Below are 27,114 nucleotides of genomic sequence, written 5' to 3'. Positions count from 1 at the left end.
GCATATGTACCTTTCAGCTTTCATTGCTGCTGTTTCTTGTGAAATATTACAAGCAGTTTTAAACATATCAGACTCCCCCTGCACAAAGTTCCCTCAAAGAAGAACCACACCAACACTCTTGTGCAAGCCAGCACTTCGGGTCTTAAAGTCAGGAAATGGACAACACGTTAACTAAAACCAAGGGACTGCAAATTTCAAGGACAAAACTCTCCTGAAGAAAGGCAGTAGCTTCTATTGCCTTATCAAGTTGAATCTTATAAATTAATCATCTTGTTTTCTGGCATTTTCCCCATACAAAGTGTTTTAATGCTGAAAAGTAATTTTGGACTGCAAAGTATAAAATATGCAGGTTACAAAAACTTTTCTGAACAAGGTAAGACACAGCAGTGAAATGCTAGGTCAGTTGCAGTTTACTGTTTAGGAGCTATAGACAGAGATTAGGATTAATGCAGTTTTTCAAAGAAGAATGTTTTGGCAATGCTTCTGCTTATTTATCAGGACCCAACAGACCTATGGTTACAAAATATATTTCTTGAGCTTAAACATCCATACCACTACAACTTCCCCTACAATAAACCTTAGTCTCATGCACTGGTCTATACTACTATGCAAGTTTCTGCTAGACCCAAACTTAAAATATCTCATTAATCAACTGTTTACCTCTTTCTTCCCTTAAAATAATGTAAAAAAAGTAAGTAATAACAATAAAAGCTCCCCAGAAAACACAATGAGAACAGCATGTACAAAAGAAGTCAAATAAAACGAACAGGAAAGTTATTCCAACTCAGTAGTATTTGCTACTGTGTGGATTATTTAGTACCATAAACTATATAAACTACTTAGCTGTTGTCAGATACATTTCAGTAGTGAATAACGCACCAGTAAAGAACTTTTCACTGCAAAAGATTTGTACAAAAAAGAAAAGCCTTTATAGAAAGGATAGTGGTTTTTATTGTAGTCTTAAAAAATACTGAATTATGAAAGATACAAAATCAACTGCTGTAATTATCTGTTTATTTTACAATCTGTATGCCACCATACTCTTATGGCTTTAAGACAGGCTGTCCAAGGTATTTTAAAACATGCTTTTAACAAAGGATTTTACAATTTCAAAATCGAGTATTTCTTTACTGAAAAAGACACAAACAAAAACCCCTCCAAAACATTTACCTGAGAATTCTGTATCATAAAATTACCATTAATTCTTAACTTTTCCAAGTTGATGATATAGGCTACGGAAGTCAACATGCAACTTGTAGGTCTAGTGTATTAAATAAATAGTTTAAAATTTATTTAGATGCAGCCAGTTAGGCAAAAACCTACCCTCAGACTTCATCAAGTCCAAAGATTTAATAACATGACATGAATTTTATCATTGGTAAATGATAATCATGTTTTTTTGCATTGGAAGTCCTGAACCATTTGCTGGGTAGAATTCAGATCCTGACATCACCGGACTGCAGCTGTGGAGTACAACTCTTTGGTGGATATTTAGGCCTCTAAACTTGGCAACCACTGACCTTGTTTACCAATATCCATAGCACCAGGGGTGCTGGGGGTCTGGGTCACTGGACAGGTTTCAAGCTCCCCAGCAGTCGTTCTCTAGACACATGCTCCACCTCTTTACTGCAAACAATCATCCCAAGGAATTCCATTTCAAAGTATGAGTACTATTAGGACAATGTGTTAATGTCATTATCCACGTCATTTCAAAGTATCACCAGCTTTAAGTGATATTATATATGGATAGTAGAGAGGTTTAGGGATTTCTGGTTTGGTTTTTGTTTTATTGTTTCTTCTTGATTTGGTTTTTAAATTAAATCCAGACTTATAAGCAAAATACTGCCCAGGATGGCATGGGAGAGAGGCAAGATTAAATTAACCAGGCATATACAGACACTGGACAAAAAAACCAGAATGCTTCATGAGTAATACACACACATATATATAATCAACATATGTAAATGATAATGATTTCAAAGAATTTAATTACCTGAAAATATATCCAAAGCAGTAGAACTCTTGTAATATCTGCCATGTAGTATTTGTTTCTGAATTTTCATTACTGTAAGCACTGTGGTTTATACAAGCTATAGTCCATTATTTTTTTCCCTTAAAAGTAGTAATTATATTGATGAAAAACCAAGGGTATTACTATAGATTTAAATCAACTTCCAATTCCATAGGTGAGGTAGTGTAGTCACTTGTATTACATGCTGGTTATGAGAAGTACTGTTGAAATCTGTCAATTTAAAAAGGTTTGTTTTAAATAAGCGGCTTAATATTCTTAAAATATTCATTAATGCTATATTAATAGAGGGAGGGGGAGTAAAGATAAAAACAGAAAGAGCCTTGCCAAGAACAAGTTTCACTGCAAGATAAAACTGCAAAACAGTATTTACAACAGTCCTTTTTGCTTAGCTGCTGCCTACTGTACATGCACACAAAAGACAAGAAGCTAATATACATTCTGAGGTAGGAAATGAAGAATTCCACTGGCTTGTACAAGATTCTTCACGTTTTGTAAACCAGCAAAATCAAAATTTTCTGTGGTGAGGTTCAATACTTTGTTCTGGTGTGAGAGTTACATCTAAATAACAAAGCATCATTGGTATACAATATGCATCTATCACCATGTAAAAACCCAAAAAACAGATTAGTTTTAGTGGCTGCACTTGTCCTTTGCAAAGTACATGAAAGAAATCCAGGTCATTTCCTTATCATCCTTTTTATGAATTTATACTTACAGCACAAGCCATTCAAAATACACTACAGATTTAGCTCGAAAACGAAAATTCAATAGATGTTTCTGGTCCCAGTGATGAGAACAAATATATTTGTAGATTACTTTAGGCAATTAGGCACTGCAGCTGAAGAATTTGGTGCCTGGATACCTTAATAAAAACAAAACAAAACAAAAACAAACAAAAAAAACCCAAACAACACAACATACCAAAACACCACAGTGCACACCCCTGTCCTTAAGATTTCACAATAGTTAGATTCCAACTCACCATAAAGAACAGCGAGCTTAAAGGTACTTAAAGGTTTGTGACTTAAAGGTAAGTCACAAACAGAAGCAAATTTTAACAAGCATATGGGATTCAGATGCCAGAGGACCTGATGCACACCAATTAAAGAATTGCATCAGACTTCCATCTTTCCCACTACACTGTTATTCCTCTCACAAAATTTAGAGAAGAGAGCACTATGCTGAAGCACCTTCACTGTTTCAGCTGTTTTAACTGCATACTGGAGGCTTATATTCAGCGAAAGCTGGCTCTGGATCAGGGATGGCAACAGCAGGAAGCAATGAGCTTCTGTCTCTGAAAGGTGGTGCTCTGGAAATCTCCTTATACTGTCATGTTACCCTACCTCATCTACAAAATAAATCTCTACAGAGTTGTATAAACTTTCTTAGGGTTTGTCTACTAGGAAAAAAGAAATCTTAAAAGGTAAGTATTCCAGGTGCAGAAGTCATTGTGCATAAACATCTGTTAGGCTTTTCTTGAGATGTAGAGTGGCATTGGATATTGTGGCGTTAAGTCAGAGTGAAGGTTGGTCTATACCTGAATAAAAGCTTCTTCAGAAATAAACACCTGTGCACAGAATTTATACTTTCCAACAACTTTCCTCAACTGTCCATACCATCACCACACAGAAAAATTTCCAAGGCTGACACACACACAAATTACACTCGAGAACTACACAGAATAAACCCAAAGCTTGACAAGTAATACAATGACAACATAATTGTCAATGTAGTTCAAAAGATAAAGTTTCATCCTTTCTTTCATTTAGTAAGTTACTTTACAATAATGCTCAATCCTTTAGTTGCAACGTTGAGGCTGGCAACAGGAAGAGGATAGATTCACTCATCTGTAGTGCATTTGTCAGTCATCTGCTGACAGAAGTCTGTGATACCACTGCTCTGTCCACACTGTTCCAACAGTGAAGTTTTCTCTAATGTTCTTACAGGAACTGGATGCAGCTCTTGTACTTGATTGCTTGTTGCATCACAGACACTTTTCACACACTGATAACAAGAACTCTGCTCACTTGTAGATGTAACACCTGAAAGACCATCTTCTAGTTCCATACACGCTGGTATTGGAGGCTCACTGTCAGATGGAGCTGTTCTCTCTCTCTCCGGGAATAAAAAGGAAAGCGGACAATCCGAGGAAGAATATTTTGCAAGTATTTGTATTTGCTCATGACTCAAGGCTGCTTCCTTACACACCTGCTGGCAAAGTCCAGTCAGATTCTGCTTCGTCTCACCCAGAGTTGACAAAATGTGGTTTCTTTCCTTCAACAAGTTCTCCTTCTCATTTTGCTGCAAGAAGAAAAAAAAGCCTTTTAGTCTACATTAACACAAAACCTGTATCTTGTTACTCTCCTAACAAAGTTAAAATAAGGCTTTCTTGAAGCATCATTAATTTAGCTACTTCAAGTGATTTTTCAGACATACAACTTGTTGAAAGTTCACACTGGCATGCAAAACAGAAATTTGTAGTTATTTAATAAACAAAACCTAGCTTCACTTACTACAAGCATTCCTGAAACACTAACTCTAGAGGGTAACACTTAAACCATTACCACTGGGTAAACAAAACATTCAAGCAGATCAGTCCTCGGTGATTTGCATTTAAAAAGTTTGGGCTAGTTTGATCCAGGTCCCCTTAAGAGTCACAGAGATCTCCAGGAGGACCAGAGAGGTCCAGGAACTGGACCCCGGAAATCGTCATCCTGCTATCACTTTATAAGTGGGCAGCAAAGTCAAATGTTTCTCTTTCCTCTACCTTTGTTCGGCTCTCTGGAGGGAGTCTTCTCTGGGTAACTAATGGGAGAATAACTTTCTAGCTGCGCAATCAGGCCTGCTCGGGCCTAACAGGAGATAATAGTGGGGCGAAAACGAGTGCTGGAATGGCGTGGTCTAGCTTTGTCAGGAAAAGGTTTTTGGGGGAATTCTCATGTATCTGTATTAGGTGTTAAGGATTCATGTATTCCATATTTTTTCCTGTATTTTTTTTAAACACACTTTTCTGTATTCCTCTCCAATTCAGCAAGAGTGTTGTTATTTTACTGCCTTTTAAAGTAAAATAACCTCAAGTCTGTCTGCTCTATAAATGTCAACAAAGTTACATATTGAAAACTAGACATCACATTTTGACTATTGATACTAGCCTACTAGATGAAAATAAAATGTCAGGTACACTGTAGAACAAGCAATTATGAGTATTATCTAAAACATAAAATAAACAAAAATTGAAGTGAAACCACAAAATATTTTCACTGGACATGTAGCACTCCAATTTGCTTCAAGGTCCTGCTAGAACAGTGTATTTAAGGGAGGAATTTGAACTGAAGTAGGAGAGGAGGGTCAGACTAGTGCACTGAAGATACCAGAATAGAGGTGCAACTAGATAAATGAGTACTGGAACAGAGTATTAGCTGAATGGTTGTTCCTTTGACACACTAGGACTGTCTGATACCACTCAGACACGAAAAAAGACTGTCCTTGCGCCAAAGAACTTTAAATTTAGCTACATAATGCAAAAGGATTTTCCAAATAGGAGACAGCAAAAGGGATGGCAATTTGCTAATATCAGCTTCAAAAAAGCACTTGTACACTAAAAATTATCTTCTTTTCTTTGTAGTTTGTTTTGCTTCAGCGTTACAAATGTGTGAGACTTCTGATACCACTGGCTGTAGATGAAAGGACATGGATAACTGAAGGGTTGGTCAAAGGATGGAAACAACAACAATCAGAAAAAAGAAAAACTAAGAAATGGCCAAAAAAGACAAAAACGAAGGAAGAACATAATGAATCCTAGAGTTGGAAAAGAGGAAAAATAGCCTAAAAACAAAACATGTCACATGTTACAAGTTCTATAATTAATCAGCAGATTTCCAAAGACACAAAAAAAGGTTTAAATAGTATAACACCTAGCCCCCTATGATGAAAGGTCCACAAAGCTACTCCCCTGCCAGTCTCCAGGCTCTATTCATACAAGGGGTAACTGTTCCAGATATAGGCCTTTCCCAAGAAACGCACCTCAAATACTATCTTTTAATCTGAGAAAATAAAAACCTCACAAGCAACAACAAATAGAAATCAATTCAAGACAACATGCTTTACAGTGAAAACCAGGATGAGGAATTTCACCAAATAATATTCCCTAACAGGCTATGTCACCTGGAAATTATACCTAGACAGATCATAACATTTCTGTATTTGCACAAAGCTTATACTAGCTTGATGGTGCATAACACCAGCTGCTGCCAGACATGATCAACAGCTCCAAAGAAGGTCTTTCCAGGAAATTCTGAAGACATGTACCTGCACAGTTGGAAAAAATAAGCAACTGGAACATGCCTGTGCCTAGGGCATGATTCATAACAACTCAGATTTTGCCTCAATTCTCAACAGTCACTGTCTAGACCTTGTCACAGAGGTATCTGCCAACCAGCAGACATTCTGTTTTTAACACAGGCCCACAGAAGAAAGGATACTATGCTATGATTATCACTCAACTACAGGTCTAATCTTGAAGACGAATCTCCAATTCTCCCCTTCAAGTGTTGCACAACATCGATCAAGGTTACATAACAAACAGAAATGGCAATGACAACAAAAATAGGCACTTCAGGAAAATATGTTTCTAACTCATGGCACTTTGATTTCATTTTCCTTTTCACTCCGAGTTATAAGGAGAAAGGTGCAATATGCCTGTGTATGTTCCCAGCTCATGCAGATAAATTCACACATATAAACAAAGTTTAAAACACCCCATAAAGAAGAATTAAAGCAGTATAGTAACACTAAACAACTGAACTATTAAGTGCACATAGTAAGAGCAACTCGTAAATTGAGATGAGAAGGTACAAGAAACCAGACACAAGTCCACAAAAAAAAGTCACTCAAGAGCTTTTTAGGCAGGAGAACTTCAGATTATCCACATTTAGTTGTTTTTTTATTGCCTTTTGTTGAAGGAGAAACTATAGTAATAGATAGTCGAAGAGAAATCTCAATGCATTAACTCCTCATCTATAATCTACATACAACTGCTAAAAAAAACCAAGCAGCTTCTTGAGTTCTGCTGCATCTTCTGCCTTTCTTCAAGGATCTCATTTTTAAGATTCAAGACTGAGGAAACAGTTCATCAGCCCATGCTGATATGTTACAAGAACAATACTTACACAACTTACAATTGCACAACTGTAAACATGAGCATGAGCAATACCACAAGCTGAAGAACAAAAGCATAAAGCATGAAAAAGGGGAAAGAGGTAGAAAATTGAGTGGAATGGTGGTTTGGGAATCATTCTGTAGAGTTATGCTCAATACTGACAGGCTTCAGAAATGCCATTCACCAAACACTATGCTGTGATGCACTTTGTAATGGAAACAAGTGTGCAGAAGGAAAAACGTGTGTAGAGCACAGGAAACCTAGAACTGCTATCAAGTAGTCACCCAAGACTGAACAAGTTTGCTACTCTTAAGTGGAAAAAGTAGTAAGCTTCCACAGTTTCAAACTGCAGCCAGAAGTCCAGTCAAGATATTTAAACAAAGACTCAAGCCAGTAGGAAGTTATACATACCAGTTTTTCAATTTCAGATTCCAGATTTTGTATGCAGTCAAGTTTCCTCTTGCGACATCGCTGTGCTGCAATTCTGTTTTTACTCCGTCTTCGGATATCATGGATGCAGTCCAATTGTTCAGGAGTTAATTTATGCATTTTCAGAAATGACTGGAAATCATTTCTAGAAAGTGAGATAATCCTTTGTGCATTAAATGGCAGTTTTACCTAGAATATAAAATACAGCTGTAAATCAATAGTGCGACTGATGTACACAAACATCAATAGTTTTCTTTTTAAGCATTCTTTATCAGACAACCCATCTTCCTTCCTCAATCTCAAGCACAAGAGGAAGCTAAAGCAGTCATCAGGAGAGGTTAAAAACCCCAGACTTCAACTGGATGAGTTCAAGTACAGGGGAAAAAAAAAACCTGCTCACACTTCACACTAGATCCTCAAAAGCACATACAAAATAGGATGGAATCTACAAATGCATGCAGCAAATAATTAGGTGGTACACTCTAGGAAGCTATGGTTGGGTGTTGCACAAAACACGTATCAAGAACCACTAATACACTCTGATGTTTCCTCTAAGCTATTATTAAAACTTCATCCTGTATACATTTTTATACCTATGGTTTTCTGAAGTAAAGTTCACCTGAAATAGGCATTTATAGAGAAGTTATGGTATTTGTCTTGCACTTTTTCATGCTGGAGAAGAGGCTCTTGCTACTATCTCTACACCTAAGCTACAGCAGCAGAAGTTTCTGAAACATACACATATCATGAAGTTCTGATTAATACTGAAAAACATGTTTACCTCTACAAAATCGTTGCATTTTATAGAGAATCTAACTGAAGACATTTTTATCCTGACATCTGAGTACATCAAGTAGCTGAATATGTCATCTCATTGTAGCCAAATACCTGAATTTAGTTTGAAAAAACAAATAGAGAAATGTTTTCTGGGTTTGGCTACCACTAGTAAGAAGTAAAAGGACAGAGTGTGCTCTCAGCAACGATGCCATCTACGTTGTGATGTAAAGACAATGTATTTAACCAATTCTGGCCTACTAATTTTTGATATTGATGGCAGCTTCCTCTTATGTTTCAGTATGATCCTGCATTTTGAAAAGGAAAAATCTAATACTCCAAAACCAACCAAATTTCCATGACATTTAACAGTCACACTCCTATTCCAGAATTCTAAGAACTGCGACAGAAATCATTCTAGGTAAACTGTAAAATATTTTGGGATTAAACTACTTATGTAGGGCATCTGCATAAAGTATTACAAATGCAATGACAAAGGAAAGTAGTGTCAAATAATTTCTGCACAAACATGACCTTGATTTTAGGGAGGGCGATACTATTAGAGCAGTCTTAAATACATAGCTACTGAAACCAGCTTGAACACTTAACTTTCACTTCATAGTAAATCTGAAGTACCATTTCTCTCACTTTGTCCCTGCAATTCAGAATAAACCCAAGACAATTGATAAGTTTCTATAAAACAAAGATTCCAACATATCTAACTGAAGAAGACAAAAAACCCAAACTACTCAGTAAGAGTCCCCATGCCTTGGTTTAAGATTTGAAACTTCTTCTGATAAAGTTGCTCAAAAAAAAAAATACTGAAGATCTCCAATACCTAAGCATCTATTGCTTCAGCATCCTATCAAAAACATACTTCATAAGTCTCCATGAATTAACTTTGACCTTCCATGTAGACCTGATTTTTAAAACAAGCAACCACAAAAACCAAACCCCAAGAATCAATTCAAAACTCCAGGAGATTCAGAATTAGGGCTCTGAATAGCACCTAAAGAGACAGGAAAGCAAAGGATACACCCAGGATGTTCTTACCTCACATTCTTGTTCTCTTGCTGAACAGGATTCACTGTCTCCCTCGGTGTCAGTCTCTGAATCCTCTCCCAGACTTATCACATAATTATAGGGACACTGCTCTTGCTGCTGTCCTTGAACATAATCTCCACTGCTTGTTTCAGAGGTGTTGGAGCATCCTTCAGTACCAAGGTTGCTTATAAAGGGGCAGTTGACAGAACTCAGTGTTGTAAAAGTTCGCTGAGGGCAAGGTTCGGGGCTTTCACTAATCCTGATACCCAGCCACGGACACTCTGATTTTTTCCCTGAATACACTGGCTCTAAGCACTCCTTTGAAACAGCAGGTGGTAAATTTATTTGGCAGGCTTCTGTGCTGTAAATATCACTCCAGAATCCTTTTGCTAGATGTTCTGCTACCTCTCTCTCCACACTGCTTCGATCACCAGATAATGTAATGCTAGTGGCTTCCCTAGTGCAGAAATCGACTTTTGAAGGGATGTCACCTTGACTTTCAATTTTGTCATTCCCAACTCCTGTACCTGATACAACCTTTTCAGCTAACATTGTGTTGTTTTGCATACTACTGAAATTCAAGTTACCATATTGTTCACAAGTATTTAAAAAAGACACAGAAGTGAGTCCATGAGGTGAAGCAGAGTTTGGAGGGAAAGCAGCAAGATCCATCTTCTCCACAGGACACAACACATTCTGAGTCACAGAATCGCTCCTTGACTCTTCTTTTTTCTCAGTGCCTTCCTCCCCTTCTTCCATTTTTACCTGAGTCTCTTCACATTTTGAGACCAGCTGCATAGGTACACATTCCTGAGCTTTTTGTATGCCATCATTATCGGTTATTTCCTTCTCAGGAAAAGCTGCAATTGGTGGCACTTGAATGTCTTTAACACTATAACTGGGTTCTGAAGTGTGGACTTTGTCATTTCCAAAAGCTTTCTGGAATTTCCTATACTTTGGGCATTGGGAAGATAAGCTGGAAACACTACCCCTTTCTAAATGTACAGGATCACACACTTGACTGGGATTATCTTGGAGAGCAGGTGATGCCTTAGGGTTTTCTTCACCTTTGCAGAGATTTGTGTCAGGAGTTGGAACACACTCCTTTTCTAAAAGCTCTGTTTCATCAATCTCTAGGTCTCCATCATCCACATTGCCAGTTTTAGGGGCTGTTTTCTGACAACGCTGTGTACAGCACTTCTTTCTAGGACACTCCTGCCGATCCAATTTGAAGTCCAAAAATTTGAATTTGAGAAACTGAAAGCAAGACTCTTCAATGTTGTGTACACCCAAAAATTCAGCACATTTGCAAACTTCAGACACATTGTCTTTATTTAAAATAAGTTTAGCTGTGTATGCAAACTGAAGCAAAGGACTAAATCCTTTGAGTGTTACCTATTGGAAAGAAAGAAAGAAAAAACAAAACCACAACACATTAGTATGGCAAACAGGGTTTAGAGATACAGGTGAATCTGGGTTCTGTGTGTAAGTCATACAAGCAGGACATATTGCAAGAAGAGCCGCAAATGTGTCTACAGAGAACATTTGGCCACAAGTCTTCCAATGCAACTTTGTCCTCTCCGTTCTGTAGCTATTATCTTTTTCACTGTGTTCAACCTCATAACAAAATGTTCTGACAATGAAGTCCTAACAAGTGAAAAATAGTGCTGTACACTGAAAACGAGCAGATTCCAGCTTTACTAAGATACCTTCAAACCAAAGTTGTACACAATTTACTCTGCAAGATCAAAATGTTGATGGCATTTAATTGTTCCTTTATCTATAATTACTGTTATTTGCTTAGTCTTATGCATCACCAATGCAAAAAAGTTTGAAAACATTGAATTTTATTATCTATTTCTCCCTCCCTCCTACAGATTAAGAGAATTGTGCCCAAAAATCTGTATACAAAACCAGTTCTTCTCAGTTTAATGCCTCTTTGGAGTAGGAAGTTTTAGTTGAACATTTCCATCACCACCATTTCAGTTCTTACTGAAGAACAGCTGTCTATCAGGGAATCCAGCAATAAGCAAAATCTGCATTATTACAAAGTGACCACGTTTCTATGAAAAAAAATCACCTCCTTCTGCCCAATTTCTTAAATAGATTACCATATTACAAACTATTTGAACACTTCCTATTACCTTTCTCTGCAAGTGAAAGATAAAGAGTGTCCATTATTGCTACTCAAACTCAAGCCCACATTCTGTTCCCTTCTTTTACTGAAATGAACTGGATTTTATGCTGAATAAAGTTCTATATTAACGCATTAGTTACACTGAACTCTTCTGACAGCAAGGTAATTAATGATACATGCAATTTCATTCAGAAATCAGTTCAGGGCTTGTTTTGTTTGGATTTTAGATATGGTCTTTTTTGAAGAACACAAATACCAGATGAAATGAAATTGCAAGAAATCTGCAGAGACATTTCAGCAAGGTTGCCTGAAAACCTGTGTAAAAAATTCTTAAAATAGTATTTGAAATGTGCTTTGGAGAGAAGAATACTGATTACATCACCATAATTAATATCAGTGTGGACTGGTGCACTTTATTTTGATGATTAAAAAGTTAAAAATAATAATGAAAGAAATTCACGTATCAAACTACGTGATCAGTGTTTGCCTCTCAAATGCACAGCTTTGTGAATTGACTCATAACAAAATATTTAGCATTTCCCAGAAGAGTTGCTGTCTTAAAATGCTTTTACCAAGTAAGTGATCAGACAGAGTCATTAAAGGTTATTGCTTGTTTTTCTTCAGCAGATTCAATTCCTACATCATATTTTATCAGTAATCATAAATTATATTAAGAGCCCTTTTAAGTTCACATCATAGTAAATATCTAGATTATTATGTTCCTTCATTTTCCTTACAAATTCTGGTCCCTATGGTTTATTTCAAGAGATCACCGGAAAACTGTCACTTTGCAACAGAGATTGCTTTTTGCCTCTTCAACATTGATTAACATTTCTTATTCTTCCAGTACCCTAATTTCAAAACCATCCAAGAAAAATTCTTCAAGATCAGAAGTTTTACATGCCACTAACTGCCCCTTTTTACTCCAAATTATGGGTTTTTTTGTTTCTCAGCAACCTACTTCCTTTCCACATCAACTCCTATCATTACTTTTCTTTTAATCTGAGAGATGCTTGTTTAGCCTGGAGGAGGCTGGGGGGGGACGACCTCATTGCTGTCTACAGCTACCTGAAGGGAGGTTGTAGCCAGGTGGGGGTTGGCCTCCTCTCCCAGGCAACCAGCAACAGAACAAGGGGACACAGTCTCAAGTTGTGCTGGGGAAAGTATAGACTGGATGTTAGGAGGAAGCTCTTCACAGAGAGAGTGATTTCCCATTGGAATGGGCTGCCCGGGGAGGTGGTGGAGGCACCGTCCGTGGCGGTGTTCAAGCAAAGACTGGATGAGGCACTTAGTGCCATGGTCTAGTTGACTGGCTAGGGCTGGGTGCCAGGTTGGACTGGATGATCTTGGAGGTCTCTTCCAACCTGGTTGATTCTATGATTCTATGCTCAGGCTATCAATATATTAAGCCATAAGAGAAACAAATTGTATGAAGAAATGAACATACAGACACAGTATGAAGTTTGAGCAGAACTGAAATACTGGGTTCATGCTTAATTCAATTTTCTAACAGATTCATTATCAATAGAGAATAGCACAACCTCCCAAAGCTCTTTAAAGAGACCACTTTATCCTTTCATTTTTCTGTTTTCTATAAAATCTGAAAGATTTAGGTAGCAAAGAGCCCTTGTGCTTACCTCAGTATATCAAAGTCAGTGAGGCAGCTACTTTAATGAAGTACAGACTTTCTGAACACATTGTCTACATATTAAGTCTTGTAGATGAACAAGTGTATAATGTAATCCCCAATGTTGCTATAAAATTCATTGACATGCACCTTCCCTACAACTTTAATGACTGTAGCTGTCAGCTTGTCTATTATTTCCCACCCCTAAAGCTAATTATCATAAACTACCCCAGAAAAACATTGATTATTTAACCACCAACTCTTCAGGTTGCTGTTACAAGCACTTAGAGGTTCTTCACTTTGCATCTACAAGGCACAGGGCTTCATATAAAAATTCAGTCACCTGCTTGCCTCATGCCTTTTATAACAACTTAACACCATCTGGAATCTTTAAATGTGTTGAGACTCCAGATATGTAATAATAAATTTTCTTTCTCGTGGATGTCAAACTCTGGCTCATTCCCACTGAAAATCCTTGAATTTCATCTGATTTAAGAATATGTATTTTAGGGGTAAAAGAGAAAAGACATAATTCCAATACATTTTCTCAGTCTTAAAAGTAATAAAATGCAGTAGGAAAAAATAATCAAGCTGCTAATGATCAGTGTGCAAAAAGGATAGGGAACTGAGAGGAAGAGAACTGTCAACAATCACAAGCAGCAAGCAAGAATATAAACATGGTTTTATTACTCAAGCATAGATGAATTAAAGCTTAAAAAGGTTTCCTATTACTCCAAAAGTATTCCCTTTTCATATAGGAGGACTAGTTCTGCAACTCCTCTTTACGTTTAAGGCTTTCTTTTTGACAAATTTACATGCTTTGAACTAGGTGCACAATTTTAAAAGTAATAAATATTTCACCGAAGATATTCCCTACACATTTCCCAAGGCAGCATCCACTTACCTTCAGCCTGTGATATACACTCTGACCTGCCTAGCTTTTGTATCTAACCACTTTGAAACTCCTTCCATTCGGTTCTTAAATCTCTCACCTTAACTTCTCAGTTAAGCACCAGCCTATTGTAAAACAGAACTTAACAAAACAGCTTAGAGGCACTGGCAGGTAATATATAGAAGGGAGTGACACTCACCTCTTCTGGTAAAGTGATGATAAGATCAGCATCCACCTGGCCCACAATTCTCGAAAGGAAGTAACTGCTGCAAGCTGCAAGCACAGCTTTGTGAGCCCGAAATCGCTGATCTTCCACTAAAATAGTAACATCACAGAGAATATCTTGCTTTCTCTGATCATCAAGACTGAGAAGTACATTGGTACTGTGTACTGAAGACTCATATGCAAAAACCACACTGTTCTTCTCACTTAGAGACATTCTGTATCACAAATGGTAGTGTAAGTCTCAATGGAAAGCATGCTTCTGTTCTTCAAATCTGGAAGAATAAACAAGTTGTACACATGAAAATCTTATCCAACAGGAAGTTACAGATACTAAAACAAAGTAAACAAACTGCTGAACATGCATTGTAGGTTCTAATTCTCTTTAGGACTAAGATTAATTCAGTATTTCAGACATGTTAATGCATGGATACATGCTTATGATTATCTGAAGTACCTAAACCTTAGTATGTGGATCTTAAAATAATGCTTTATTAGTCTCATAGATGAAAAAAGGAACAATTTTTCATGTCACTTGAGATAAAGAACCGATTATTTCTCAGCAAGTGATTAAAAGTCGTAACTTTACACTAATACCTCAGCTCTTTACATTTTTGGGTTTTAGTTATTCTAATACTATGAAAAGGTAAAGAGAGATTTAAAAATGCATTAAGCAAAAATTCACCAAAATACTATGTAAGCTACCTGTTTACCGACTGACACAGTAAGGACTAAAATACATGCTCTACCTTCTTTCTCTCTATCTTCTTTTATCTCTAGTTGGTTGGTATTGCGTTTCGTTTTGAAACCATTTTAATTCTCCTATCTTCCACCTGCCTTAACTCCCTAATGCAGTCTTTTCCACTCTCCTCCTCATTGCTATTTGATTTGTCATGCTCAGTAGACATTTGCTTTCCTATGATTCAGATCACTTGGCAATAGAATCTCTCTCATGACACAGCATTAGAGTTCTCAAAAAACAGTATTTATTAGATAATAAACAAGAGTTGCGGTGTTAAAAACTTTGAAAAGAGCTCATATCTAATTGTCCCAAAGCTATCCCTAATTCCTTAGTATTTGCAAAAAGAGCACTAGGGAGAAGTTCTACAGAGTGCAAAGTTTAGCAGCATTTACACTCTTATCTTTGCATTTCTAAATTCATGTCTTTCTAAATTCATGTGATGGTTTGGATTTAACCTCTCCCCCACCTTAAAGAGTCTAATAAAGAAATTATTATATTACTACCAAAAGCATTACCTTAAACTAAGCATTTAGACTACACTATTCCACCCAAGAGTTACTGTAACTGAACACAGTTGTTGAAAGCTACTTTGGCTGACACAGGACTACCCGATCATTATATTGCTCAATAGAGGTTGTTAATGATATGCCAGCTCCCAACAACACTGAAACGGTGTCCAACTCAAATCTTCAGTTTTTAAATATGGGAAACTTGCACAAGGCAGGGAGAGAGGAGGGGTGTATGGCTATTTTTAAACACAGTAGCACATAAAAAACAACTACCCTGCTGGCTATACTCGCTCACTCACTAGTCATGTTATTTTTATAAGTAGCAGCAAAGACAAGGCCACATTTTGGGGTGAACATCCAAGCAAAGTGCATGAGGGAGATGACAATTAGAGACAAGCCTTCAAATATTTTTTTTCTTTCTTCTTTTAAAGTCCCAAGTTCTCCCAATGCTCAGATAGACAATTCATACATCACATGTGATGCTTTTGCTTTCTCCTTTACAAAAGAATCAGTTCCATGACCAAATTCAGCTCACTGATCTTTCAAAGCACAGAAGGCTAGAAGGAACAGCAGTTTATATATCTATATATAAATATCCAGAGGACTGTTAACCCCCCTTTTCACTCGAGATCCACAAAGCGTTCAACAGGCTTCCGAATCAGCATGCAGTGAGCTTCCAATGCTGTTACTACTAAAATACACTTTGTTTCAACACTGAAACCTAACTTTATTTCCTGAGAAGTTAAAATATTTAAGCATAAGCAAATATAACACTTTGACAGAATGCTGTACTTCCTAATATGAGTGTTTCATCAGCCAAGTTATGTTCCCCCTATTTTTAAACAGAATGCAAAGATTTTTTTTATATAACTAAAACATAAAATGTAGAATTTCATTAATCATTACAAAATTTAGAATAAGTTTTAAAAGAAAACAAGCAGGCCAAAAAAAATGCCCAAACCCAATCAACAAGAAAAAAAAGCACAAACAAAAACACCACTATGCACCACACTCAAACACTAGATTTCTCTCAGTCTTCTTTGTACAATCTAATTACTGTCATACACAGCAAAGAGAGAAGTCAAAAGGAAAAGAAGACTCAAAATGTTGGCGAAAACAAAAAGCAAACAGGAAAGGGAAAATGTAACCACTGTTAAAAGCTGCAACACTTTAGAGAAGTACTAATAAAGGTCAAAGTTTTGAATGTCTTAATTCTGTTTTGAACTTGTGTAATAAAGGCATGCTCCCACATTTATGTTAGTATTTGTCAAGACAGTCAATCAGATTGTCTACAATGCGAGCAGAAAACAGACTTGTTCATAAGTAGTTTTATTATATACATATTCTCAAAATCTGGACTTAACTATTGCACTAAGAAGTATATACCTTCTGCAAATTGTTTTTTCTCCAACTTTATCTCTTCCCCTGGATCACTCAATTCTTAAAGCTAATTTCACTTCTTACAGATATACAAAGAGGGTAAAAGGTGTGATTGCAGAAAACACTTCAATGGTGCTTTTTAAAGAGAAGCTTTACAATTTACAAGCTCACGTTGTAACTGTCCTACAAAAAGCAGCCCTTCTTGGTTTTCTCCCACTGCAACTGTCCGTTTTAAATAACTTAATTTTCTACAAATATTATCAGTTTATTTTTCTCCCCTCAGAATTTAAATGAAAGCAGACACAAGTTACTACAAAAAATAAAACCAGACAATACAAACAATGATTCTATGCTATTTTTTTCAATTAGCATTTAAAGGAAAACTAAAAGTATTCCAAGAGCCAGCAGGTGACTGTGTATTTAAATCACTATTTACTAGTGTATTTACAGTGTCGACAACCAACCAGATGACTGAATGCAAGAGATGCTAAGAAACAAAAGCAGATAATAATGTTCTTTAAGATACTTGATACAGCACTTATCAAATATAAGGAAAGTGCAAAAAGACATTTCAAAACATAAAAGTCCTTAAAATGCAGATTGAAATGATTAAAGAAGGAACACATGAAAGCTCGGTAGTTACAAATCCTCAGTCAGTGGAAGAAAAGTAGTGCTGTCAGTACATAAACACTCCTTACATTCTTCTCACTTGAAATTCTGCATGCTAATAACCTCACAGTAAGGGGAGGGAAGAAAGCATATAAACACACACACTAGCATAAAATCTACACAAAGGAGCACTTGCTGTTGAAAGAAAAAAATCATAGAATTGACCAGGATGTAAGAGACCTCAAAGATCATGCAGTCCAACCTATCCAACCAAGATCATCCAGTCCAGCCCTATCCAATCAACTAGACCATAGCACTGAGTGCCTCATCCAGGCATTTCTTGAACACTTCCAGGAATGGCAACTCCACCACCTCCCTGGGCAGCCCATTCCAATGGCAAATCACTTTCCCTGTGAAGAACTTCCTCCTAATATCAAGCCTATACCTTCCCCAGCACAACTGGAGACTCTATCCCCTTGTTCTGTTGCTGGTTGCCTGGGAGAAGAGACCAAGCCCTACCTGGCTACAACCTCCTTCCAAGTAGCTGTGGACAGCAATGAGGTCCCCCCGAGCCTCCTCCAGGCTAAACACTCCCAGCTCCCTCAGCCTCAGGGTTGTGTTCCAGGCCCCTCACCAGCTTTGTCGCCCTCCTGTGGACACTTTCCAGTATCTCAACACCTCTCTTGAATTGAGGAGCCCAGAACTGAACACAGTACTCCAGGTGTTGCCTGACTAGTGCTGAGTACAGGGGAAGAATAATCTCCTTTGTCCAAGTGGCCACACTGTTCCTGATCCAGGCCAGGATGCCACTGGCTCTCCTGGCCACTTGGGCCTGAAATAGTGAAGTTTCCATTGTTTACCAGATGGTGTCTCAGGATTTTTTTTTAGAGTGTTTTGCCTAAAGGCAAAAATATATCCTCTTACATAGTGGCTAGAAAGCTATTCTGTTTATCAAAGTGAAGTCTCTCAGTTTTGGGGTTTTGTTTTTTTTTCCCCCACTCCTTTATTAGCATACAATTCAATAGGAAAAATGTCTGTCAATTATCTGTAAAATTACTCAACTTTTGGTAAATTTAGGTACCTCCACTTTTAATGAACTAGATAAAACCACATTTCTTTTCCAGAAACACATAAAATACTTATCATAATGAAACTTAGCACCGCAACATTTTATGAAGGAGTACATATTTATTTAAGTACACAGCAGAGAGACCAGTGCAAGATGCCAATCAAGACGCATTGGCAAATACAAATCTCATCCAAGGCTCATTTTTTTCATGCATTTACAGTCAGTCATCTGCTTACATTATTAGCATGAGGGTAGTTGCTTAGTGTAGTAAGTATAAGTTACTTTAATATTAGTCTCCTGGTTTGTTCATCTGATGGCTTACAAATGGTAGCAATTACCGTTCTTTGACTTCTAGGTGACTGCAGAGTTAAGAAACTAGTTAAACAATAGTCTACTTTCTTCTCCCACAGTCTCTATTTTCAAGAGTCATTTGGTGCAGACCTTTAGGTAAACCATGAAAAGTCTACCCATTTGATACTTAAAAAAAATAAAATATATATTTATGTCAAAAAATTATAATTACAGTGGCTGAGACAGATAAAGCTGTTGCTAAGTTATAGAAGGAAAACAGTAATAGATAATACCAGATTGGAATAGACAGCATTCGAGTAGGGACATATTTGCAGGATAAAACTTGTCATAGTGTGATATATCTCTTATAGACACACACACACACCAATCTGGCACAAAGTAGATTTTTTTTTTATGCTCAGCAGCACTAACATAACTTGTGCAAATTGGCACTCAATATCCTGTGGTCATCAAGATATATGTACATGAGAGGTGAAGGGAGCTTTGGAGCATCAATTTTTTGCTGAGTTGACAAAAGCATGCAAAGAAACCAGCTTACCTCCACACACTTTTGATAGGGCAAATGAGTTTCTTGATGATTATCTCTTAAAATGCAATTAAGACAGTCCTGAGAAGTTTTGTATTGTATTTCACACAAAAAATATATACTCTTGAATAACAGAAGTTAATATGGAAATACTGTATTGTACAAATATATAGATTTTTTTATAATATATACACACATATATTAAAATATTAATATAACAAGTAAATGCCTTTTGCAATAGATCATTCCGGCAAGCCACTCCTGAAAGTCAGGATTTGATACAGCACCATTTTCTCAAGTATTTAACGCTGAGAAGCAATTTTCTCCACTGTGCAAAAGGGCAGCAGAACACTCAGTGTATTTATACTGACAAAGAACACTCAATGTGAGCATCCCCTTTTTTCCTGTTGTTGAACTTAATTTGCATATAATGATTAAGCTCTCCGTGGCTGCTAGAAGCTGATAAACAGAAATACGATTCAAAGTTATATGGCTAACCAGAACCAGTATCAATAAGATACCAACTTTAAGACAACATTCAAAACCTTAGAACAATAAACAACTGGACCACTCATCAACTCACAGATAGTCTTTGGATCAGCATCAGTCATTGCAAATCACTGCCACTTATGCACATACCCACTGCACAGCTACCACAGCAATCTAACTTTTCAGTAGAAAATGTCTAGGACATGAATGCTCTGTGCAAAATACTTATTGATAATGAATGCTAAGCATACCAAATTAACTCAATAAACAAAAGCTCCATACTATTCTGCAGCACATTAGTTTTAATAATATCTTTAGAGTTTAAATGCAGATTTAAGCAGAGCTGGGCTACGGGGCGGGGGGGGGGGGGGGTCAGTACTATATGATCTTCAAGGTCCTTTCCAAACTAAACCACTCTACGATTCTATGCTTTTGCATCAGTGTTAGAAGATCCCATATAGTTTACAACCATGCTTTTCATTAACTTAGAAGAAATCAGGTAATACCAATTCTGCATGCTCATAGCAAGCTCATTTATAGTGTACTTGCATCATTCTTTCTGAACAAAGACGACAAAAATAACAGCTGGAGGTGTCTCTGTCTATGACAGCTGCCAAGAACTTTACCACAGAATAAATCAGAACAACAGGACCATTAACAGAGACAAATTCAGAATCCTTTAGTTTATATTTAACCACCACAAAAATGAAAGGGTGAGATTTCAACATATAAAGGTGTATGCCTTTGTCAGATCAGCTGATGTCGGAATCATCTGCTAGCAGTGTTAGAAGAAAATTCAAAACTAGGAAGAATGAATGAGTCACAGAAATATGCTGGATAAGCTCTCTGAGTCTCTTTAAGGTAAACAGCCAGGGAATACTAAAATGGTCCTTAAAAGTAAGATACAGGTTTGAGAATGTAAAGCATTACCATTCCTCCTCCTAGTTACATTATGACATCGATAGTTAGTGTATGTATTTAACAAAACACTTTTTGAACATTGAGTTTAACTGTCTCAAATGCCCTTAAAAAGACCAAATCAGAGCACAGAAATAAATCCATGGACATCAACAATGATCATTCCTTTACTACTTAGAAGGCTTGGTGTTTCAGGGAAAACATAGCTGATTTGCCAAACTTAAAATCTCTTCGTGGTAAATCTAAGGATCTGGAAAAGAAATGCCAGTATCAAATCCACACAATGATGCAGTGGGAATCCACAGGAATTTGTATTTAATCCAGCCTAGCATACAGACCTAATGATTGTCTGTGAGTCACTGTCAAATTAAAACATTAAAAAAGGACTGTACTTTGTTACCATAATCTATGATGCACTTAACAGCAAACCATGCAACAAATCAGCACAAACTGATTTCTGATTCTTTGATCTTAAGCTCTAAAACAGCACTAGCAAGAGCTATGCAAAAATACACAAACTGTAAGAGTTACCTTATATCAAGTCAATGCTTTCTTCTGAAGAGTAATAAACCTTTACTTTATTCCAATCACTCAATTTCATTTCAGATATTCCTAAAAAGGAGAACTGATCTTTTATCCCTAGACTCAGGTATTACTTATGTAGCTCTACCATCATGATTTAACTCAATCTACTCATATGTTCCCCCACCACCCCAACCGTTGGTTATTATAGATTTCATGTAGATGATCCAGCCCAAAAGTTACTCAATTTACCAAAAAAGCAAACAAATCCTGTTCCTTAGTCTTTACTTAATGAAAAACCATTTGCTGGTTATCAGTCCTCGGTAGTAATCACAGTAGCACTCACTTGAAAACAGGTAAAATTCTTGAAATAGAAGAAAGCATAGCATGTGAGGCTCCCCTTTGGTAGCTGCAGAGCTCAGGTAGGAGCCCTTTGCCACCAGTGCTGTCTGAACTGATTGAACTTGGACATCCAGATGCAATTTTAGTTCCAATCACAATCATGATAAAACTAACAAGACTTATCACCTAGCAGCCAATAAAGGTCTGCTCAGATATCACTATACCCGTAATATATCTGTAATTCTTGGAGCACTTTAAATACCTGAACGGCTGAAAAAAAACAAACTATAGACCACCAGAAAAGTCTTAAGTAAACAAGCTGGGTGCTATTCCTGACTCAACTAACTTCCAGCAGATCACTTATCTCTGTCCCTTACAGTGGACATTTAAATTTACTTTGTGCTATAAAAAATTTCATTCACAAAGTCAAAGTACAAAGGGAAAAATATCCTTTAGTATTGCTAAAACAAGATATGCAACAGTTTATTCAAAATACACTGCAAAGGCTTTCTTCTAAACTTTGATATCTATGTACTTGCCCCCCAGCTACCTCTCCTTTTAAGGAAATAAAGTTACATTACAGATGAATGCCCACAGCAGTTAATAGCTGCTGATTCACGTTATGCTGACAAGGAATGAGCAAGCATTTTAGTATTCATGTTTACTGTGTTTATTGCTTCTCCATCTTTAGTTCAGAAAGACTTTAATAGAAAAAAAAATTAAATGCTTTATAAGAACAATGCTGTCTCTGTAAAAATACAAATCTCATCTTTGGATAATTAGCACATTCATAAATAAAATTCAAAATTCTATTCATTATTAGACTAAACACCTGCATGATATTGTTCACAGCTAAACTACAGATTTTTTTTTTTTTTAAATAATTATGATGTTGCATTTAAGCAACTCAATCGTTACCACAGCATTTGGACTTTTGCCAAGTCACAAACAAGGATTAAAAAGAATCACGGGAAGTCTGGCAAGTTTTAAGTCTGTGCTGAGAGTCTTAATTAATTTTCCAGGTTTTAAATCTGACTATTCACTTTCTTAATATTGCAAGCCATATGAGAACTTGGGGTAGAGAGTGTGTAGTGGAACCTGAGATTCCTAGCAGTCACAGGACTCCAGAAGCCAGGATTTTAAAGAAAAAAAAACTCAAATGTATGACACAGTGTAATGAGATTTTCCACAGAGCAGAGGTTTGAATAGTTTCCTCTGATGATGATATAAAGCAGTCCATATCAAAGCCAGAAAAACATATTACTACTTTGCAGCTCACCATTATTTTACACAACACTAATTGTTTGGGGTTTTTTATTCCTAATGCAAAAATTAATCATGTTGTGGGATTTGTTTCACTGATAAAAAATAAAGTAGGACTGAATGGATTTTAGAGACCTGAAAAAACAGAAAGCACCAAACAAAAACCAACACCACCACAACACTCACACTAAAAACGAACAAACTCACACACACAAACCCAAACCCCTAAAAAAAAAAGCCTCCTGCAAAAAAAACACCCCAAAAATATTGGTAGAAAGTGGTGGGGGGGGGGGTTGTTTGTTTTTTTGTTTGTTTTTTTTGTTTGTTTTTAAACACAAACTAGGTTAGATAGCAAAAAATTCACTTAGGATAAGAGGCAAGTAGGAATAATGTAAAGCATGCACAAATAACATCTGCTGCCAACTCCTGCCTTTAGTTGAAGGAGAAATACACACATTTATAGCCACATTCTAGTCTTTGCATGGTTAAACCACATGAATTCTTTGAATTACTGTCAGAATCCATTCGCAATTACATAGGTCAAAATATTTTTAATGAATACTAAGTTAACCATCTGTGGTTCTACCATCTCTTACTCCTTGTAAGTTAAAAGGACACAAAAAACAAATCTGAAAGAAATAAGAAGCAAATATATTGCCTTAAAAATACTTTTAGGTAATAATATTCATATTATAATATATAGTATTAACTTTTTAACTCCAATTTGGTTCCACAACTGTTCTTCACAGTATGGGAAATTCAAAATTCTCTAAGTTTTTAAGATGTAAACCAGAATGAACCTCAGAAACACTTTTATGAAAATAGAAATGCACAAGCAAAATTTCTATAAAGGAAAAAAAGATGCAGAAAAACAGACTTCAGATGGTAATTCTAGGAAATAGCTTTTTGTGATTTGATGGAGGTACATTTCACTTACCCCATTAAGAAACTGTAGACTACTTCCTATCTGATATATGATTTTAAAAGACATGTACTTATGGCTTTATCTACTTTTGAGATAGTATCATCTAAAATAGTGATCTTAAAAGAAATGCAAACAGGGATAGCAAATGCCACTCATTTATCAAATCATTAGTCAATGGGCAAAGATTGGAATCAAGACCTACAAACATTATCTTGACAGTTCAAATGAAGTAATTCACAAGTTATCTCATCATGATTCCAAAGATCAGCTGAATAATTCTTTCAGACAAACCCTCCTTTAAAGGCATTTTGAGTGAGTGATATCTCTTCCACTCTGCAAAGTACACCTAGTGATTAAACTTCATTTATTTGTATTTCACCAATGCTACTGAAATCAGTTTGCCTTTCATAGTGCACTTTGCCCTCCCTTTCTTCAGTAGCTGACCGGTCAGCTGTGAGTTAGCAGGTCAGCATAAGGCTCAAGTATACAAGCCACTGAAGTTTCTCTTTGTGTTCTTAAAAAGAACAAAACTTTCCTCCACACTGAAAAGCACCTTAACTGAAAAACAAAGCATACTCCTGGAGATGAAGTTACTTTTGTGATATAGTATACAATCTGTTACAGCAAAGTTGAACCTTTTTATTAGTTCTTTTTCCTCTGCACAAAGGGCAGAGAAAGCTGCAGGTGGCTGTCCTCATACAGTTAAGCCCACTGTGGTCATAGTAGGCTGAATTCATGCACTTAATGGTTGTTTCAGCAGTTATTTTTTGCTCACTTGAGATTTTGTTTCTACCCACATTTGCATGAACATATTACCTACCATTTAACTAACAATGGCACATAAACAGGATGTACACTATAAGTGCCACCCTAAAACCTCTTCCTTGAAACTTTCAGTGGTCAAATTTTAGGGACAACTCAGATGGCCTAGTGAGGTAGAAAGACTGATCTATGATTAAGAGGAAATCTACAAAGAATTTCTGCAAACACCTCATCTCATAAAATTTGGAGGGCTGGGAGGCATGGGTGGAAATGACAAGAAGACTTGTTGAGCTACGTTTCCCTAACCTATAAGGCAAAGCTATCTGGGACTCATACAACTCGTGCAAAGACATGTTTGTTCTACGCCCAATGAGAGTGCCACCTGATCCAAATGATCAAGGGTGTGGGTTTTAATGCTAGAAATTTCTTATATTCACATAAATGTATTACTGTTCAATGTATCTTTAGTACATATTAAAAACTAATACATAATTAGCACACCAAAATCTTGCATGTTGTATAGTATAAACCAATCAAAAATACAGCAGATTGAAGTTAAACCTCTACTTCAGTATTTTGATTAGAATCAGGAATATGCTAGCAAAGCAAACTACTCAAGCATTCCACTTAACTGTACTTTCACTTCACAAGACAGACTTGGACAACAGTAGGTTCTTTTTTAGACTAAATTAAACTGGGAAATGTACTCTAAAAGTACTTTTTAAGAAGTCCAAATACTAAAGGACTCAGCGTTAGCTCAAAGGAAGCACTTCTGAAAAGCACACAATGCCTTGAACATCCACATTCTGTTTTCAGGGACAACTGCTTCTTTCTGCAAATAAGCCATTTCTGGCTCTCATTACTTAGTAACATGCACACACAGACTTAGACTTATCAGGGCATCAAAAGTAATTCTGCAATTTAAGTTACCTTCAAAATGAACCTCATAAGCCAAGATTTGGAGTTTCTTAGTTAATTCAGACCCACCATGTTTGACAGGAATACATGCTTAGTTTTCTCTTCAATGTGGTGTAATATCTGAGATTAAAGAACTGACTCTGTTACTGGAGTATTCAGAGTGCTTTGTAGCCCTAATTTGCAGTGCATTTGGACTGTAATTATTCCATTGTTATAGTCAAATATTTTTCACACACTGGAATTGCCTTCCTGAACTGCCTCAAATTAATGTGTCTGTCAAAAGTAATGACACGATGAAACTGTATACAGTTATCTTCACTTTACTGCTAGAACACTTAAGCTTTTTTTCTTTATTAACTCAATAAATATGTAGCGGCTGCAGTCGTTAATACGAATTCCAGATTACTGTTATGTTACCATACTAAAATAATGTAAATATCATTTAACAACAAAGCAGACATATTTTTTCAAGTGCAACGTTTTCAGCATGCCCCAAAGCATGCCAAGTATCTCACTGCACAGAACAAGGCAGACAGCATCTGTACCACGTTGTTTACAGTCTAAAATAAATCTGCCCCCAGCTCCCACAATGGGTAACAAACAGTAAACACACCAGTTGTACGTTTCACCCCGACAAAGCGGGGTTACGGCCGCCCCTTTCACACAGAGCCAGGGTCCGCGGCGTGGGAGAGTCACGCCTGTGTCACCAGAGCGCGCAGGCACGTGGGCAGCCGCGGAAGCCGGGGACGAGACACCGAGTAACGACTGAACGCCCAGCCCACGGCACGGGCCGCGGGGGAAGGGGGACGGGGGGAGAGGGGCGGGGCGAATGGACAATACCTGAAGCGGAGCGCAGAAAAAGGGGCCCGGGGCGCCGCACGGTGCCCATCGCTGACAGGGCGCCCCCGCCAGCTATCTCCTCCACTGCTCTCACAGCCCTCGCCCCCGCCGCGGCGGGACAGGCCACTACGCCGGCCGCAGAGCGGCAGGGGAAGGGGGCACTCGCTGACTAACACCGCCCCTGTGAACACGCTTCAGACTCCTCCACCTTCGCCCCTCCCTCCACGCCCGACCGGTGCTGCCCTCACCCCACTAAGCCCTTCAGCCCAGCGGGCACCGAGCGGATAGACAGGCGGACGAAAACCCGCGCACCCGCTCGCAACAGCGATGGGCTCGGCTCAGCTCACCTTAGTACATGCTGCCGCTTCTCTGCGGGCCAGTCGGCCAGAGGGTACGGCCAGCACCGCCTCACACCTTCTCTCCTCCCGCTGCCCCAGGCCCAGCCGCTCCAGGAGAGGGCTGCGGCCCAACTGCGGCGCGAGCGGTCAGGTGACCACCAACAACATTACCGCCCGCAGCTCCTGCCCCCGCCCCTCCGCTCCGCGCGCACACCCCGCTCGCTGATTGGGCGCGGCTGGCCCTGCCGACGCGCAGCCGCCCACACCGCTGCCAGTGCGCATGCGGGGCACCGCTCCCGGCTGCAGCGCCGGGTCCTGTTGCCCTCCTCTGGCAC

The 27,114-nt window shown here is 37.7% G+C and overlaps 1 protein-coding gene across 2 annotated transcripts; it reads right to left on the bottom strand.

The window, feature by feature from the left end:
* Window positions 1–927: 927 nt before the first annotated feature.
* On the bottom strand, window positions 928–26,932 carry BACH1 (BTB domain and CNC homolog 1). 2 transcript variants are annotated; one of them, XM_064152388.1, is made up of 5 exons: window positions 26,789–26,932; window positions 14,293–14,590; window positions 9,447–10,832; window positions 7,602–7,808; window positions 928–4,333 (listed from the first exon to the last, which is right to left on the bottom strand). In XM_064152388.1, exons 2-5 carry the CDS (start codon window positions 14,530–14,532, stop codon window positions 3,872–3,874), a joined length of 2,295 nt encoding a protein of 764 aa, XP_064008458.1. In that variant the 5' UTR covers window positions 14,533–14,590; window positions 26,789–26,932; the 3' UTR covers window positions 928–3,871. The 2 variants fall into 2 exon arrangements, with proteins under 2 accessions (XP_064008458.1, XP_064008459.1); XM_064152389.1 differs by lacking the exon at window positions 26,789–26,932 and adding an exon at window positions 21,401–21,421.
* Window positions 26,933–27,114: the final 182 nt, after the last annotated feature.

This window comes from Pogoniulus pusillus, chromosome 12 (assembly GCF_015220805.1).
Source record: "Pogoniulus pusillus isolate bPogPus1 chromosome 12, bPogPus1.pri, whole genome shotgun sequence".
In the NCBI taxonomy this organism is placed as follows: Eukaryota; Metazoa; Chordata; class Aves; order Piciformes; family Lybiidae; genus Pogoniulus; species Pogoniulus pusillus.
The sequence above is the reverse complement of the archived record's forward strand: the minus strand, read 5'-3'. Positions and strand labels throughout refer to the sequence as shown.

What these genes read in the sequence shown, in the direction of transcription:
- BACH1 (XM_064152388.1), bottom strand. Translation starts at nt 14,532, where the DNA reads ATGTCTCTAAGTGAGAAGAACAGTGTGGTTTTTGCATATGAGTCTTCA. An exon ending in TCATCACTTTACCAGAAGAG is followed by an intron (nt 10,833 to 14,292) that starts GTGAGTGTCACT and finishes TCTTTCCAATAG; the next exon opens with GTAACACTCAAAGGATTTAG. An exon ending in CAAGAGAACAAGAATGTGAG is followed by an intron (nt 7,809 to 9,446) that starts GTAAGAACATCC and finishes TTTATATTCTAG; the next exon opens with GTAAAACTGCCATTTAATGC.